The following is an 18,898-nucleotide window of genomic DNA, read 5'->3' on the forward strand; positions in this document are numbered from 1 at the left end:
GGGCTTATTTGAGTTTCTATCAGCTTGAACCAAACTGGCCATTCTCCTCTGACCTCTGGCATCAACAAGGTATTTTTGGCCAGATAACTGTCGCTCACTGATATTTTCCTTTTTTCGGACCATCCTCTGTAAACCCTAGAGATGGTTGTGCGTGAAAATCCTGTAGATCAGCAGTTTCTGACATACTCAGACCAGCTCATCTGGCACCAACAACCAGGCCATGTTCAAAGTCACTTCAGTCCCCTTTCTTCTCCATTCTGATGCTCAGTTTGAACTTCAGCAGGTTGTCTTGACAATTCCTACAGGCCTAAACTCGCCTGCCTAATTTGCTGCCATGTGATTGGCTGATTAGATATTTGCATTAACAAGCAGTCAAACTGATGTACCTACTAAAGCAGCCTGCAAGTGTATATTAATATTAGTAACAACAAGTAATTATGGCACAGACAGTCGGGATTTGTTGAATGTTGATTAGCACATGCAAGTATGAATTTCACTGTGCTTTGTACTCAGGACAGTGTTGACTGTATTAGCCTATAAATAAGAGGAACCAAAAGATATTGCATTTTAAGTATAAGTATTTCAAAACACACATTTACCTTTAGTCCAATGAGAGACAAGACAAGACTAGGTAGACCTTTTCCATTGTCAGACATGAGATTGCTGCAGCAGTTTTCCAGGGGTCTGCTCACTAATTCCTTAGCCTATATGGAATTAAAACATAACAGAATGTCTAAAATACATACAAACATTTGATAATAACTGAATACCTCTTGTGTGGCACACTGGCACAATGCTCAATGCTGCCACATGACAACTCTAGGGCAGTGTATTTCTTAAAGTATGGGTCCTGAGTCATTGCTGTACTTAATGTAAATGGGTCACATACGGTTTGTGAAGTGGGTCGGCGTGGGTTGATTAAGCAATCGACATTGCTCTGGTGATCTTCCTCAATCCAATTAACGCTCTAACAATCAGTTATGATTCTCCAATGGGGAACACTCCCTACCCACTCTGATGATTGCTGGCGATACTATAAAGGGGAGGTCACCCACCGCTCTAAGCGATTGGTTATTGGGGAACAGCATGACAATCGTCCATGAATTTCTAAAAGGGACTGCGCCCATTCCATTCTGACCATCGATGAGGAATAGGCCTCAAAGACAATAAGAAAGGAAAGATTGGGTCGCAATAAAAAAAAAAAAAAGTTTAAGAAACCCTGATGTAGTTAGAGTCATTAGTTCATATCTTGGATGTATTTTTATAATAGGCACACTGGTGTTCTTCCCACTTTCCAAAGATGCCAATGCTGGGCTAACCAACCATGTAGTGAGGTAGAAATCAACATCTTAATTAAAGAAAGAAACTTATCCTCTAACAGGACAAATCAGGCAGGAGAAAAGGTTGTACATCTGCGTCATTTCTTACTTTTCAGCTAATGCTTGAACAGGTAGCATTGTTCTACAGCAGGATCAGAATGGTCAAATATTAAAGGTGTAGGCTTTCTATATCATCTACAGGAGTGATTTTGCACAAAATCAATCGACTTCTCGCATTTCATACTGCTGTTAACTGTGGCACATTTAATTTGGATCAAGTAATCCTTGTTTGACTAACTGTGTCCACAGAGTCACAGCTCCACCCATGGACATACATCACTCTAAAAGTAGTCAACTTGTGTTCCCTAAAACATATGCATTTATTGAAAATTCAAAGCTAAAATTTTGATCCTGTCACATTAACCAGTCTTTACTTTGATGTAACGACTACGGATTTGGGGTTTCATTCCTGATTTGACAGCAGGTTAGTCTCCTTTTCTGGTTTACGAACATGGCTTGGCATCTGATTTATGTTTCTTCTTCTGGTCCCTGACCAAAATCTCTCCTGCTAAAATTGTTTAGCAAAACCCGTACAGTAAACTTCTAATAATAACTATAAGCAGCATTCAGATTGAGGGATTCATTTTTGAGGTATTCTGTCCGGTAACTCGCAGTCGGAAACACACACAGGCATAAAAACAAACAGATATTAACAAGGAAACTGGTCAAACCATGTCCAGAAATCTGTAGTTCACATTTTGTACCTGTTACAATACTTTCCATGTACAATATGCAGTATATTGCATTCCTGTGGCTTATGCAGGAATAGTCACTGAAGAATTAGAAGTCATGTAAAATATGGATGACAGTCTGGTCTTCAATTAATGTATACATCTCCATTATGTTTCGTTAGGTTATGCTGATTTTGGGCCAACAAACTAGTGCTGGGAGGTATACCGGTTCATACTGAAACCCGTTTTTTATTTTTCTTATGATATGGATTTTTCTTATACCGCAGCACCGTTTTAAATAGCCTAAACAACGTTCGGAACGTGGCGCAGTGGGAAACTGTTTAAGGGGGGACCTTTTTCACTGCTACACCGCTAAACATATGCAATGGAGTACATGCGTTAGTGGAGGTATTGAGAGGTGAAAATGGACAGAGAACATTCTGAAACTGAAGCTGTAGCAGACGATAAAGTTGAACATGATGACACAGGAGAACTTTTGCCGAAAAAAGGAGCCGTGTCTGTTGTTGTCTGGAGATACTTTGGTTTTAAAAGGTCGGTTGTGGACCAAGCAACTATTTACTGCAAATGCTGTCGAGCTAAAGTTGTCAACACGAGCAATTTGCTGCACCACCTTAGCCGCAAACATGCTTTGGAGTGCCATGAATGTATGGAACTAAGATTGGCACCTGCCACGTCCTCAGGTAAAACTGAAAAAGCAAGAGGACACTCTAGTCAGACGTCACTTGTAGACGCGTTTACTAGAGGTAGCGTCTCCGACAAAAAAAAGCAAGTGGTGGATGGAGAGAACCGATGCCATTACAATCCATATAGTTAACGTGTCGGGACAGAGATTGTTAACATTAACAGAAAGTGTAGTTGGTTTTCAAAAAAATATTTACTCTTTATTCCTTTTCTAAGACGTGTTCAGTGCAATACAACTTTTGACAAGCACCTCTGGATATTAGTCTAAATGCCTCTTTGGATGGTTGAAAATATGTTGTCAAAATTCTAGTTTAAGTTGTTTGCAAAATTTGTTCAATAAAAAGATTCAATATTTTGACTGCAACTGCCATGCAATGTGATTAGTGCCACCCCCTTGAAAACTATCACTTTATGGGGCCATGTAAACCTGTATTAATAATTGGGTGCACATTAAAATGTTTTTTTGCTACCATGTACAATTCTCATGACAGTGGAGTAGGTCATTCTTAGCCAGTCTACTGCAGTAATTGAAGGGGAACAAAGTGGTTAACATCCACTCATGCATGGGAAAAAAAAATACCGTCGAATACCGTGAAACCGGGATAATTCTGAAAAATATCATGGTATAGAATTTTGGTCATACCGCCCAGCACTACAACAACCATAAAATGTATGTGTTCCTCTCTTTTGAAAAACAAGTGTACAACAAAAAAGGATATTCACATACGACAAACATTCTTTTACTTCTAACATCTAATTCATCCATGCTAGAAAATTGCATATTCAGAAAACAGCACTATTCTGCCCTCGCAATTGCGTATCCGTGCAAAGCTAGACAGATAGCGAACAATAACTCCAATAAACTCGTTTCTTGTTCAGAGTGAGACTTTTACTGATAAATCTTTCATTCTTGATTGTAAAACTACAAAACACAATGCAAAGGATTCTTTCAGTACAATTTTCACACCAAACAATCAATCAATAAAGAAATGCATATAAAAATTAATTAACTGTAGCAGATAAACATCTTAACAAACATTTATAAAATAATTATTTAAAAAAGAGATTTACAGGCATATCTTTGCCAAGGCTTAACATGAAAGGACAGGTGTCATGAACGGCATTCAGAACTTCACTAAACTGCTTTTTTAAGAAAGGTGAACTGAACAACTTGACAACGTCAATACTTAAAATGATCGCTAGGTGGCAAACCTTAAATAAAGTGTGAACAGAATAGGCAGTGTTTCATATTTATTTATCTTAGGTCAGTGGTTCTCAATCTGTGAGGGGGGGCCCTAGGAGGGGCGTGAAGATGTGAAAAAAAGAAAACAAGAATCAAAAATATGAAAAATACATCTATTGAAACCAAAACAGATTAACTTAAACTACATTCTGATACTAGAAAAATAAATATAGTTAGATAAATGTCGATAAAAGTTAAGTAGGTGTAATAAAATATGCATCTATGACATATCATTAATTAAAAAAGAACAAATTGGTATTAGTGGGCTCCTTTCAAAAAAACGTTAGGGGGGGCACGATTAAAACTGTTATGAAAACTCGGGTCGCAAATACTTAAAGGTTGAGAAACGCTGGCTTAGGTAAAGGGGATCTTTAGAGCTTTCAAAGGTTTCCTCTTACATAATATGGCACAGATTTAGGTTATGCTGTTTTTGGATACTCATGTGTATTTTATGTTTAATTTTAATAGGCTGTATTTTTACAGCTTATCTTATATATAATTCGCCAGCCTACTCACTCACTCACTCACTCACTCACTCACTCACTCACTCACTCACTCACTCACTCACTCACTCACTCACTCACTCACTCACTCACTCACTCACTCACTCACTCACTCACTCACTCACGTCCGAAGCCGAATGTGCAGTCACCTTCTGCGTAGCTGCCCGAAAAACCTTACGAGACCGACATCGCGGCAGGCGGCGGATTTACAGCCGCGAAAATTCAAAGAGAAAGGCGACTTCGATTAAAGCTCTAGAGGCATGAAGGGCGATTTCGACTACAGCTCGAGGCCTAATTACGCATTCATTCAATACACCTATGTCAGGTTTGTGGTGCGGAATGCGCAGTCACCTTCTGCGCATGTCTCCTCTTATCTTATATATAATTCGCCAGTCTACTCACTCACTCACGTCTGTCCGAAGCCAAATGTGCAGTCGCCTTCTGCGCACGTCCGAAGCCGAATGCGCGGTCACCTTCTGCGCAGCTGCCCGAAAAACCTTACAAGACCAACATCGTGGCAGGCGGCGGATGTACGGCCGTGAAAATTCAGAGAAAGGTGACTTCAACCAACATCGCGGCAGGCGGCGGATTTACGGCCGCGAAAATTCAAAGAGAAAGGCGACTTCGACCGACATCCAACCCAAACATCGCGGCAGGCGGCGGATTTACGGCCGCAAAAATTCAAAGAGAAAGGTGACTTCGATTAAAGCTCTAGAGGCCTGAAAGGCGATTTCGACTACAGCTCGAGGCCTAATTACGCATTCATTCAATACACCTATATCAGGTTTGTGGTGCTTATACTTATTACTATTCCACTCGTGCCTGTTTCATCTTACGTTGTCGAAACAGGCTCTTTGTCTAGTACTTTCATAAATGCGTACTTAATAAAAGCACACATTTCACAAAACAGTAGCATGATGCGTTCGTTGTGTTCGTAACTGAATAGAGGAATGTCAAACAAATACACAAAAATTGTGGTCAAGGCAAAAATAATTACAAGTCATGAATTCTTTTATAGTGCTAGTCCAATCACAATACAGTATATCATGTATGTTTATTCATGTAAATACATATAATGAAAAATAAAAGTATAAACAACACTTGCAGTAGAAAAACTGAATCCAGTCAGCACAATATGACGATTTGGCCTGGTGAACATAACAAAAAAAATTCATCACTTACCAGCAACTTGTCCTTTTCTTGTAAAATAAGAATACTCTCCCCAGAGGTATCGATACCAGCTCGACCTGCTCTTCCTATCATCTGCTTATACTGACTTCTTTTCAGGAAGTCTCTGGCAACATAAGGCGAACGCAGAATAACCCTGACAAACATAAAGCATCAGCGCAATATTACTTTAAGTAATTAAATGTAAGCAGTTCACTTCTTATAGTTTACAGCAATGTTTCTTAAACTATTTTTATTCTTGCAACCCATTCTCACCCTTCTTAGTGTCTTTGAGATCCAGCCAATGACGACTGGCAGTTTTTTCCCCGACTTGGAAAAAAGCTGGCGACAGTCACTGGAGGAGCCCCTTTGGAGAATCGCTACACACCGTCATAGCAGAGCTATGTCAACTTCTTAAACTGGCCGTGGAGACCCATCATGAAACAGTTTGCAAATCGTATGCGACACTTTGCTTCTGGATACAAAAGTGAGTCATAACCCAAAAGGTGGCAACCCGCGACCCATAGTTTAAGAACCTATTGTCTAGAGCAGGAGTGAAAACATTGGTCCCAGAGGGCCACAGTGGCTACAAATTTTCGTTCCAATCCAGTTGCTTAATTAGAAACCAATTCTTGCCAATAACAGACTTTATTTAATTTTTTTATGTCTTCTTAGGGGCGGCACGGTGGTGCAATGGGTAGCGCTGCTGCCTTGCAGTTAGGAGACCTGGGTTCGCTTCCTGGGTCCTCCCTGCATGGAGTTTGCATGTTCTCCCCATGTCTGCGTGGGTTTCCTCCGGTTTCCTCCCACAGTCCAAAGACATGCAGGTTAGGTGCATTGGCGATTCTAAATTGTCCCTAGTGTGTGGTTGGTGTGTGGGTGTGCAGTTGTGTGTCCTGCAGTGGGCTAGCACCCTGCCCGGGGGTTTGTTTCCTGCCTTGCGCCCTGTGTTGGCTGGGATTGGCTCCAGCAGACCGATGGATGGATGTCTTCTTAGTGTTGTAAATCTGCAGTGTCAGGACATTTTGATATCATTGATTTTTTTCCTTTCTAAGGATACTACCAAGCCTGCGATTCTCGAAAGAATCGCAAATCCAAGAATGGCAATCACTGTTTGTTCCCTCCGATACTTGGAGGAATGAAATAGCATGGAGGGTGGGTGCATCCTGGGAAAGTTCATTTAATTAAAGAAATATATTTGTACTAAAGCAGTTTCTTCTTGGAGCTGTGACTCATCTGGTACAACCTGTCGTGCACGCGTTACCTCAGGGTTAGTTCACAGGTCGTAGCCATGGTAAAGGCTGGGAAGCCGTTGTGCTTGACTCTGGGGCGCCGCGGCGCAGTGCGCATGCATTTCGGTGCGTCCGTGCATAAATTGTATTGTGTTTATCCATGCGGTCTCGAGCCGTGACTCCGTTGCGTCTGCTGTTTCAGAGGCGTGTTGTAGGCGCCTTCGTTCATTGTTTTTATCCATACGGGCTCGCGTTTGCCTCTGGGGTGCCGCTATCCATGCGGTCTCATTTTTGTTTCTCTGTTACTGAATGGGCGCCACTGGCACAGTGGAGTAGAGCAAGTTGAGTTTACAGGTTGTGTTGTGTGGGCGCCACCTACTGACTCTGGGAAGCCGCTGCGTTTGACTCTGGGGCGCCGCGGCGCAGTGCGCATGCGTTTCAGTGCGTTCGTGCATAAATTAAACTGTGGTTTAGTAATATAGATCATCCAACTGATTGGAAGCCTACAACAGATGGATAATTTTCAGTCCTTTACTTTTTTCTCTTCAGTTTCCTTTTCAGTATTTTATTAAAACAAATAGTTCAAGATGAACATAAACAGGTGTAAATTGAAACAGACTAGACTGAGTCTAGAGACAGAGAACTGCTGGTTCCTATGTCATTTGCATCTTTTTGCTAATAAGGTGCCACTAAAAACAGGGACCGAAGCTGTTAAATGGCTAAAATAAGCAAATAAGGGTTTGAAATCATAACAGGCGAGACAACTAAAATGAAGCAGAAATATGGCACTTCAGCAATAAGTGCTTTATCTGCAATAATTGACTTCTCATGAAACAGCTGGGTTAGAACAAAAATCTGCAGCCACTGCCGCCGTCTAGGACCGACGTTGCTCACCACTGGTCTACAGCATTTCCTTTGCTTGTTTCCATGAAGCTGATGATGAGTGTTTACTTGAAACCACATAGAAGATTAGTTTTACTTTAGGAAGGTCCCCTTGCCCTGATCTATGCCTCGCCACAATCTGATCACAGACGTCTACAAAGAGTTTCTTGGACTTTATGGCTGTGAACTGTTGGACCTCATATACAGAGGGACACGTGTGCCTTTCTAAATCACGTTCAAGCAATTCCATTTGCCAGAGGTGGACTCCAATCAAGTGCCAGACACATCTCAAGGAGAATTAAAGCAAACAGGATGGATATGAACACAATTTAGAGCATAGGTTCCCAGCCTTTTTCGGGTCAGAGCCCCCTTTTTCAAAGAGTGACTCGATAGCACCCCCCTTGGTTGAACTATACTATATATTAAAAAACAAGGACAGATTTTTAAAATTATTTTATTAGAAGATATTAACGATATTGGTGTATGATTAAAATAATATATATTATTAAAAAAATGAATATAATATTATTAATGAGAGAGCTGAGCTTGGTGTGATGACACTAATTTTTCGATGTTTGGTGCCATTTTTATCATCAGCAATCTTAAATTGCCTCATTCCACTATTGACAATCTGTTTCTTTTTCTTTCCTCTGTTAATAGCATTGTTGACCGTGCTAAATATGATGATGAGAGACTTGTAGATCATCTAATTTGTGTTGCCATCAGGGAAAAGTAGTGTTTCTTCCCAATGAAGAGGCCTATCTGTGAGAATTAAAAGATTTGTTGTTTGGTGAAAGTGAAATCCACATACGCGAGCGGCAGAGACACGAAGTGGCTGGCGTGTAGTGCAGGCAGGGGGGTTGACGAGCGAAGCCCCCTAGTTTTTAATAAGTAGGTCCACATAAGTTTTCCTTTGAATGTGATCTGTAGGTACCACACTGTAATTTTGGAATTCCAAAACAATCTGGTATTGATAAAAAACTTCTCACATATTTATAGTAATGTTCAATGAACCTGTCAAAACATGCATTGATTTGGTCCTCCACACTTGCGTTAATCTTGTAAGGATTTGCATGATCTGAGAATGCATTACTTGTGCAAACTTATAAATATAATGTACCAATACCTACTATTTAATACGGACAGATCTTTCTTAATGGACATTTAGAATGATTGGTTGAAACATGCGTTCGATAATTTTTAGCATTAATTAAACTTTTAGGCGTGTTCTTGCGAGTATTGCCCAACGGGGCGGCGGCTGGTCCTCAACACCCCCTTAATATGTCTTAGACCAAAAATGCCCCCTTAGATTTCTACAGCACCCACCGGTGGGTTGTACCGCCCCCGTCGATTTAGAGTGTCACAGCAAAGGGTCTGCATACTTGCATAAATGAGCAATTTCAGTTTTGGATTTTTAATAAATTTATAAATCCTTCTAAAAACATGACTTCACTTTTGTCATTATGGATTATTGAAAGTCAAAGGGTCCAAATGCTTTCTGGATCCACTGTATACCAGATAACATTTTAGACTTACTACTTCTGAATTGTCTTTTACAATGCTTCTTCACAAAAAAAATATTTTTTTGCAAGCACTGTATATAGTTAGCTACAAAATGACATAAACCAATGTCTGTTGATAAACAGTTGTGATAGATATTTCATAATACCATACCATTTTCGAAGCCCACTTAATCCTGAGCAGGGACACAGAGAAGCTGGAGCTTATCCCAGAAAGTACTGGGAGCAAGGCAGGAACAATCCCTGGACAAAGCGACAGTCTATTGCAGGGTGAATACACTCACTCACACACACACACACACACACACACACACACACACAGTAGGCCCAGTTTAGAGTTGCCAATCCAGCTAACCTGAGATATTTCATAATATGGATGTTTGAGTTTATCAGAAAAGTACCTACGTTAAAAGGCAAAAAATAACAAAAACGTTGCATTATTGACTGACCTCCGTGCAGGAAGGTTTACTCCAGCAGCTAAAGTAGACGTACAGGTCAGGAGACAAAGCACCCCACTTGCATATGCTTCTTCAATCAGCTTCCTTTCGTCATTAGTAAGACCACTGTGGTGATATGCTAACCCATATGGAATGATCCTCTTCAGAGTTGAACAGATACTGCCGTTTCCAGTACTCTTGATTTCATCTAAGAGACGTGTCTTTTCATTCTTTTTGTGCATTACAAAATCTCTAAGAAGAAAAAAAAATGAATGTTAGAAAGTTTTATTTTCCTATAAAGGACACAATTTTTTTTTTTTTACTATTATGACCAGTTAGTTAAGTTTATCAAAAAACACTTCACATCACATCTGCCTTGATTAAACTATGTTGTTAAAAAGAGCTCATTTCAATTGATCAGATACTAATCATTTTTTTAAAAAGACCATCGATCTATAACATTTAGTAAATGAACAGGATATAAATATACAATATCAAACTATGGCACGAGTAGAGAGCAACTAACGATAATACTGAGAACATGGTTTCACTTTGCAGTTTTAATAGCTACTGCAACCCTGATTGGCTGGTATGGAGAATATTAGAAAAAAAAAACTCAGACGTGAGTGTCAGTAGGCTTTATGCCCTCGGAACCAAGTTACCCAAACTATTCTATAATATTTCAGTAATTTGTGAATTTCCCTTGGGATTAATAAAGTATCTATCTATCTATCTATCTATCTATCTATCTATCTATCTATCTATCTATCTATCTATCTATCTATCTATCTATCTATCTATCTATCTATCTATCTACTGCTCTCATGCTGATCTTTCTGATCATAAAATAGGTTGTTACAATAGCAATTGACGAGAAGGATTCATCATTAATCGCAGAATTACAATATTTGAGGGTTTCTCTCGAGTGCCTCTTTCTTTTACATGATTTGGCTCAAAAAATGAACAGCACATCGTCGTCTCATAACAGGCTTAAGTTTTGAGTTTGGTATTTTTCGGTCAAGCTGTTTTAGCTCTACACCATCCTCAAGAAACTGTGACACACAGACACACACACCTCTCATTGGGATATCAATGTTTTCAGTATCAGGGGACCCCAAAACGTCAAAATTTGTCGAAAACCAGAGATCAAAATTTTTGACGAATCTAAAGCTTTTGCTCCTCCCCCACAGATGATAGGTTATGGTGGGGGAGGGCGCAAAGCAATATACTGTATATATATTTTGTCAAGCTCCTATAAATTTAATAAGGTCGTAGTGTGCATGAAACAACCGTAGAAAGCATGCCAATCCACATCCATGTACACATCCCACACTCACTTTACTTGCAGCCAATTTATAGCCCTCAATTAACCTAAAATATACGTCACTGGGAATGTGGGAGGAAAACAGGGTACCAGATGAAGACTCCGGCAAAAACAGAATGTGAGAACACCACACAGACAATAATCAAGCCTGGAATTTGTTCCCTGAATGCTGGATCTGGAGAAAGGACGATTTTTTTTATGCTTTCGAGTTTTTTGGAGCAGCTGGTGTTTGGGAAATACTGAGGAATAGGATAGATGAATGCATTCAATTATGTTATAACTAGCTGTGTAAGCCCGTGCTGTAAAAAGCTCGGGCTCCTAGAAACTATTGAAATCGTCAGAAAAAAAATTGAAATGCAGAGTCGGCAGTTTCATTTTGCAGATAAGCTTGCCCCCCATGTCTATCAGCGGCCAAGCGAGTTTCCCTCTCATTTGTCTTTCCTTAGCGGTTTCACTTTGCGCTTTCTTTCAGCTTCGTGCTGTAGTCTTGTATGTCTTTCTTCTTCTGACTTGATAACTTGGGGCCACCTTGCCGGCTCTTTAAGCTTCATGCTGTAGCCTTGCACTTCTGGGCCGCCTCGCACTTCCAGGCTGAACAGACAAACATGCACACTTCCAGTGTAGATGTTTATATATACAGTGATCCCCCGCCTATTGTGGAAGTTTCGTTCCAGACCCATCCGCGATATAGAAAGACCATATAAATAAACATTTTTTTTATAGTTTAAGCCTTAAAATACCCATCCCACATGCTATAAACACATGTAAACTTATTAAAACACACTTTGTAAACACATATGATATGTGGATGTCGGGCTAAGGATATGAGTAACATCTCTCCATTATGAAACATTTTAACGTCACGCAAGACAAGGCAGTGAGACAGAAGAACAGCTGCTGTACAGGCTTTTAAATGATTGATGCGCAGAGCGACAAGCATAACAGGCATCTTGGCAGAAGCAGCACAAAGCCAGTAGTTGATTCGTCCACTTCTGCTTAGCGTGCATTCAGCTCCCCCCCTTCACAACGCGAGTGGGAGAAACGTGAAGTGGCAGGAGAGTAGCGCGCCTCCGGGGTGGGTGAGTGAAGCGATCGAGACCAGATCATCTCGGAGAGACACTTTGACGACACGCAAGACTAGACGTTACAACCTTAGAAAGCAAAACCCGTGAGACGGTGACTTTTGCACGTCACACCCTACTTACAAACAATTTAAAACAAGTTCACTGACATCTAACCTCGCAGTTGTTGGAATGCTTTTGGCTCTCAGCTCTTAAAACAACGACAAGCAGAACATGCAGCTTGCCAGCAGCAGCTGCAGAAAGCCAGCAGATGAGCCGAGCGCATCTCCTTAGCATGCGTTCAGCCCTCAAACCCCGCCCCCCCCCCCCACCAGTCCTCCTCCTCCTCCTCCTTCAGAACGTGCAGAGCAACAAGCAGAACAGGCATCTTCGCAGAAGCAGCACAAAGCCAGTAGCTGATCCGTCCACTTCAGCTTAGCGTGCGTTCAGCTCCCCTCCTTTACAAAGCGAGTGGCAGAGACGCGAAATGGCAAAAGGACAGCTGCTGTACAGGCTTTTAAGTGATTGACGCAAAGCACGGCAAGCAGAACACACAGCTGGCCAGCAGCAGCAGCAATACAGCAGCTGAACCAATCGAATCTCTTTAGCGTGCATTCAAACCCCCCCTTCATAACGCGAGCAGTGTTATAAGTGCCGCAAGAAAGAGATTTAACCACACCCGGGGCAGGAAATAAAGGACAAATATTGTTTTTACAAAAGTTTTAAAGTAAAAATGAAAATAATGCATATGTAACAATTCCCATGAAAATAACAATCTCTTTAAATTGTTTATCCAGTAAACCAAACCCGGGGGGCAGAGCCCCCTATTAATAATAATAATATTAATAAATCCACGATGTAGCGGGGGCACGATAGCTGAACCGTGATATAGCAGGGGATTACTGTACACGATAAAGTCAGGAAGCTATTACAATCCAGAGTCATAAAGAAACAGAACCCTGTAAGATGTTTCAAAAGCAAGATCCAAATAAACCTAATATTTATAGTAAAGGATGTTAATATTTTGCAATAGGCACCCTAGTTCACTCCATTAAAAATCAGTGAGACCCTGAAGATCTAACAGAGACAACTTTTGAGTTTTCCAAAGATGCATTTAAAAAAAGTAAGAATACAAAAGCTTGCAACTGAAAATGTTGTCACTTACAAATATATCATATAGCCCAAGCTTTATTATTTTAAGTTGGCAAAAAGTCAGACAGACAGACAGACAGACAGACAGACAGACAGACAGACAGACAGACAGACAGACAGACAGACAGACAGACAGACAGACAGACAGATAGATAGATAGATAGATAGATAGATAGATAGATAGATAGATAGATAGATAGATAGATAGATAATACAAAAGGGGAAATTCACATACTCCAGTATGAATTGCACTTACATATTTGTATGCCATACAATGCCTTTGTATTTGGAAATTCTTTTAAACTGTAAGACTAGGTGTGTCCAAACCTTCGCAGACAAATGTAAATATACTACTACAAATTTATACACAAATGTAATGTAACCAATTCAAGAAGTTCAGCTTCTAAGTGGAAAAACTCATTCACTTAATATCAACTACCTGATCTTAGACAAACATATTTTTTTATGTTCTTCTGAAATCATTTATGAACAATACAGAACATAGCACAAACCCAGAGAAATATATTTGCCAATCAGTTTGAATAATACTACACAGGCTCTAAGAACCACATCAAAAAAAATTCACAAAATTAAAGAAGTATACTTTTTGAGGTATCTGCAGATCATTTCCGCCACATTTTCACAATTCTTTTTGGTTGGGCAAAACACCAGACAGGAATTCATTGGAATAACCTCAGTCACAAGAGCAATTAAATGATCTGGATCTATCTTCTGCAGATTACTGCTGTACTGAAAAAGGTAAAAAATAAATTAAATAAATAAAATATTTCAAGCTATGTAAAAAAAACTTTATATTTTTGATACACCAAAACAACATATATAAAGTATATGTATTTTATGTACACACACATTTCAATCAATGACATGCCTCCTGAAAACTTCTAGCTGCATTACTTTTTTAAACACAAAGTAAAAACTATCAGATGTACTATAATACTGCGGTGGGTTGGCACCCTGCCAGGGATTGGTTCCTGCCTTGTGCCCTGTGTTGGCTGGGATTGGCTCCAGCAGACCCCCGTGACCCTGTGTTCGGATTCAGCAGGTTGGAAAATGGATGGATGGATGGATGGAAAATGGATGGATGGATGGATGTACTATAATACATTCCTTCAACATTAATCCTGTCTGGACCACTCAAGAACATTTAGAGAGTTGACCTTAAGCCTTTCCAGTGGTCATAGGGTCATTGTCCTGTTGGAAGGTGAACCTTCGGCCCATTCTGAGGACCAGAGCTCTCTTCAGCAGATTTTCATTAAGGATATCTCTGGACTTTGCTCTGTTCAGCTTTTCCTCAACCCTGTCTATTTTCCCTGCCACTGAAAAACAACCCCACAGCATGATGTTGCCACCACCATGCTTCAACTATGGAATGGTATTGTATAGGTGATGAGCACTGCCTGGTGCTAATGCTAATCAATTTCATCAGGCCAGAAAAACGTTTTTCTCACAGTCTGAGAGTCCTTAAGGAGCCATTTTTGCAAACTCCAACCAGGCAGCTATGTTTGTGTTTTTTTTTTAATGAGAAGAAAAGATATAAGAGGTGACCTGATTGATGTGTTTAAAATTATGAGAGGAATTAGTCCAGTGGATTGAGACGGTGACTTTAAAATGAGTTCATCAAGAACACAGGGACACAGTTGGAAATTTGTTAAGGGTAAATTTCGCACAAACGTTAGCAAGTTTTTCTTTACACAAAGAACGATAGACACTTGGGATAAGCGACCAAGTAGTGTGGTAGACAGTAAGACTTTAGGGACTTTCAAAACTCGACTTGATGTTGTTTTAGAAGAAATAAGTGGATAGGACTGGTGAGCTTCATTGGGCTGAATGGCCTGTTCTCATCCAGATTCTAATGAGAGACTTTGGTCTGCTCCCTCTGTGTGTTGCAGTGGTGCTTGTCTGTCTGGAAGTTTCTCCCATTTCCACACAGGATCGCTGGAACTCAGCCAGAGAGACCATTTGAGATATTTCAGTTTTTCATTTTTAACAAATGTATTAATAATAATAAATCTTTGCATTTATATAGTGCTTTTCTCACTACTCAAAGCGCTCAGCAATTGCAGGTTAAGGGCCTTGCTCAATGGCCCAACAGAGCAGAGTCCCTATTGGCATTTACGGGATTCGAACTGGCAACCTTCCGATTGCCAGTGCAGATCCCTAGCCTCAGAGTTACCACTCCGCCAAAAAAAAAAAAAATCCTGTTTTTGTTTTTGTCATTATGGGGTATTGAGTGCTGCTTGATGTGGGGGTAAACATTAATGATTTGAAGTTGCAACATAGCAAAATGTGAAAAAGTGTGAGAGTCTGAATACAGTAATACATTTATTTATATAGCGCCTTTCCCATGCTTAAGGCATTACATAATTTAAGAAAGAACGGCAGGGTATACCGTATATAGCATTGTACAAACCAAATAAATAAATAAGAAGATTAAGACAGTAAATTCATAGAAAAAAACCTAACAGACAACATAATTAATGGTCTCGCACACACACAGCGGTTACATAAGCATCTTGACATGGAGGTAAACTGAGAGAAGGATAGTAAAGTCAAGTAGAGCTAAAAGCCTTCCTGAACAGATGAGTTTTGAGTTGTTTTTTAAAAGAATTCATGGGGTCAGCTGACATGATTAATTTCGGTAGGTCATTCCAGAGTCTGGGCGCTATACAGCTGAAGGCCCTGTCACCCATGGAGTGTAGATTAGTGTGGGGCACAACAAGATTGCCAGAATCAGAGGACCTTAGTGGGTGGACAGGCACATAGTGAGGGAGAAGTTCAATGATGTAGTTTGGCGCAGGTCATTTAAGGCTTTGTAGGTTATTAGTAGGATTTTATATTCGATTCTGTAAGACACAGGGAGCCAGTGAAGGCAGAGCAGGATGGGTGTGATGTGCTCACTGCTGCTGGTCCGTGTAAGGACTCTTGCAGCCGAATTTTGAATAAGCTGGAGCTGAGATATAAGATTAGAAGGGGCACCTGCCAGTAGGGAATTACAATAATCGATGCGGGATGTGATAAAAGCATGGACAAGTTTCTCAGCATTAGAAAAGGAGAGGAAGGAGCGAACACGGGATATGTTACGTAGGTGAAAGTAAGAAAGTTTCTTAATGTGATTTATGTGGGTGGAATAAGAGAGGGAGGAATCAAAAATGACACCAAGATTCTTTGCTGTAGAGGCAGGTCTGATGAGATCACCACCAAGACAGACTGGGAAGGAGCTCATTTTATTAAGATGCACTTTAGTCCCAATTTGCAGGAGTTCAGTTTTGTTGCAATTTAATTTGAAAGAGTTTTGCTCCATCCAGGTATTAATTTCACTGAGGCAGGTTGTGAGCTGAGAAAGCACTGATGAAGTTCCACTTTTAACGTTGAAGTAGAGTTGAGTATCATCTGCCTAAAGATGATAACCCAGTCCATAGCTACGAATAATATGGCCAAGGGGAAACATATAAATACAGAAGAGAAGAGGGCCGAGGACAGAGCCCTGAGGAACTCCTTGTGTGACTGGCGTTGAGCTGGATCTGCTGTTGCCAAGACTAACAAACTCTTGCCTACCAGTCAGATAGGACTTGAACCACTGGAGGACAGTGCCAGAGATACCCAGCATGTTCTCCATTCTGGACAGTAGAATGTCATGTCTGACAGTGTCAAATGCTGCACTGAGGTCTAATAGAATTAATATGCTGGTTTACGTTCTGAATCCACTGTATACACACACAAGGCTTTTTGTTATGGCATTACCTGTATAAACCATTTTCATTTGGTATGACACCATAGCCATCTCTCTTATACGAAACTATGGCAAATAATACGCAATGTGCTTTTGGAGACATAATGAAAGCATGTATAGCGTCAATGAGAGTACCTTCGATGCCCAGATCTCAAACACAGATGCAAAGCATGTCCTTTTTTGCCAGTAAAACAGCAACCCTGGGAATAGGCGATTAATTTAGGGAATAGTGTTTTTGCTAGTAAAAATATCGGGAGTGGTCTCCCCTAAACTTTCTCATATACTCAGATATGGGGATGGAAATTGTCTACATTAAAGAACCATCAACAACACATCAAATCAAATTAATAATACATTGAACAATTATTCTAAAAGTAAAGTTGAACTTGAAATCAGACTCTGCAGCTGCATAGAAGGTAAAGTACCACTTCCAGTTAACGGAAACAGCCCAAAAGTTGACAGAAATCTACGTTTTGTACCCAATACTTGTATGTAAAATTTGGATAATCTAAGTGAAAGCGTACTCAAGTTATTGTGTTTACATACACACACAGAGACAGACGCACAGACAAAATTCCAAAAATAGTATTTTCGGACTCAGGGAAGTCTAAAATGTTGAGATTCGTCAAAATCTCGACATCAAATCTTTGGACGATTCCAATACTTTCCCTATACTTTGTATACGAGAAAGTCAGGGAGGTCTAAAACGTAGAGATTCATCAAAATCTCAGCATCGAATATTTGGACAATTCCAATACTTTCCCTATACTATAAAAAGCAAGATGGGAAAAATACACATATAAATGTTTAAAAAAGTGTATACCTTAAAATTTAAAGGACGAGACAATTTGAAGTACTGCTCTTCTTTACAGTCGACCTCATAGATTGAGCCAGCCAGTTTAACATATTCTTTTAACTGGACCTGAAAAGAAATATTGAACAAACTGTTGAAGTTTGTGCGCAATAACTGCTCATTACAACAGCTCGCATACCTTATCGACAAGCAGTTTGGAAACTTAATGAAATTTCAAGAAATGAATAATCAAATAAATGCTTAGATAATAATGTTACAATTGTACTTTTTCACATAGATAATATCCATCCATCCATCCATTTTCCAACCCGCTGAATCCGAACACAGGGTCACGGGGGTCTGCTGGAGCCAATCCCAGCCAACACAGGGCACAAGGCAGGGAACCAATCCTGGGCAGGGTGCCAACCCACCGCAGGACACACACAAACACACCCACACACCAAGCACACACTAGGGCCAATTTAGAATCGCCAATCCACCTAACCTGCATGTCTTTGGACTGTGGGAGGAAACCGGAGCGCCCGGAGGAAACCCACGCAGACACGGGGAGAACATGCAAACTCCACGCAGGGAGGACCCGGGAATCGAACCCAGGTCCCCAGGTGTCCCAACTGCGAGGCAGCAGCGCTACCCACTGCGCCACCGTGCCGCCCCTCATAGATAATATATAATTGGAAAAAAAATAAAAAAATTACCAACCCTGAAAATGTATGATAAATGAATCTATCCCCTCCCTTAAGTAAAATTTCCTGGTGAGGATCACAGTGCACTAACAGATTAAAATATTTTTTTTTTTATCATCATTTTAATTCAAAACTCAACTGTGTATTTACAGTTTCTGCCATCACATAAGCCTACCTATGAGAGCTGAATCCCAGCATTATCTATACTGGAACTTAACCAGCCCTCAAATAAAATTCCCCCATATTTATAAAAGAAGCAAATTACCACATACTGGTCTGAAGTCACTGGTGTAATTCTCAGCTTTAAGGAACTGCTGCAGATCTCCAATGTTATTGAGAGTTGCACTCATACCTATAATTTGTGTTGGTGCTGATAA

At 40.3% G+C, this 18,898-nt stretch overlaps 1 protein-coding gene across 1 annotated transcript in view; it reads right to left on the reverse strand.

Moving 5' to 3' along the window:
- Nucleotides 1-18,898, reverse strand: part of helq (helicase, POLQ like) — a 58,740-nt gene that overhangs the window by 22,318 nt on the left and 17,524 nt on the right. The window contains exons 6-11 of the mRNA XM_028805035.2: nucleotides 18,794-18,891; nucleotides 17,848-17,946; nucleotides 13,878-14,023; nucleotides 9,749-9,988; nucleotides 5,681-5,822; nucleotides 600-704 (exon numbers count right to left, since the gene is read on the reverse strand). Of these exons, the coding sequence (XP_028660868.2) occupies nucleotides 600-704; nucleotides 5,681-5,822; nucleotides 9,749-9,988; nucleotides 13,878-14,023; nucleotides 17,848-17,946; nucleotides 18,794-18,891 (830 nt within the window). The remainder of the gene's footprint in view (nucleotides 1-599; nucleotides 705-5,680; nucleotides 5,823-9,748; nucleotides 9,989-13,877; nucleotides 14,024-17,847; nucleotides 17,947-18,793; nucleotides 18,892-18,898) is intronic.

The sequence above is a fragment of the Erpetoichthys calabaricus genome, chromosome 7, assembly GCF_900747795.2.
Source record: "Erpetoichthys calabaricus chromosome 7, fErpCal1.3, whole genome shotgun sequence".
Lineage (NCBI taxonomy): Eukaryota > Metazoa > Chordata > Cladistia > Polypteriformes > Polypteridae > Erpetoichthys > Erpetoichthys calabaricus.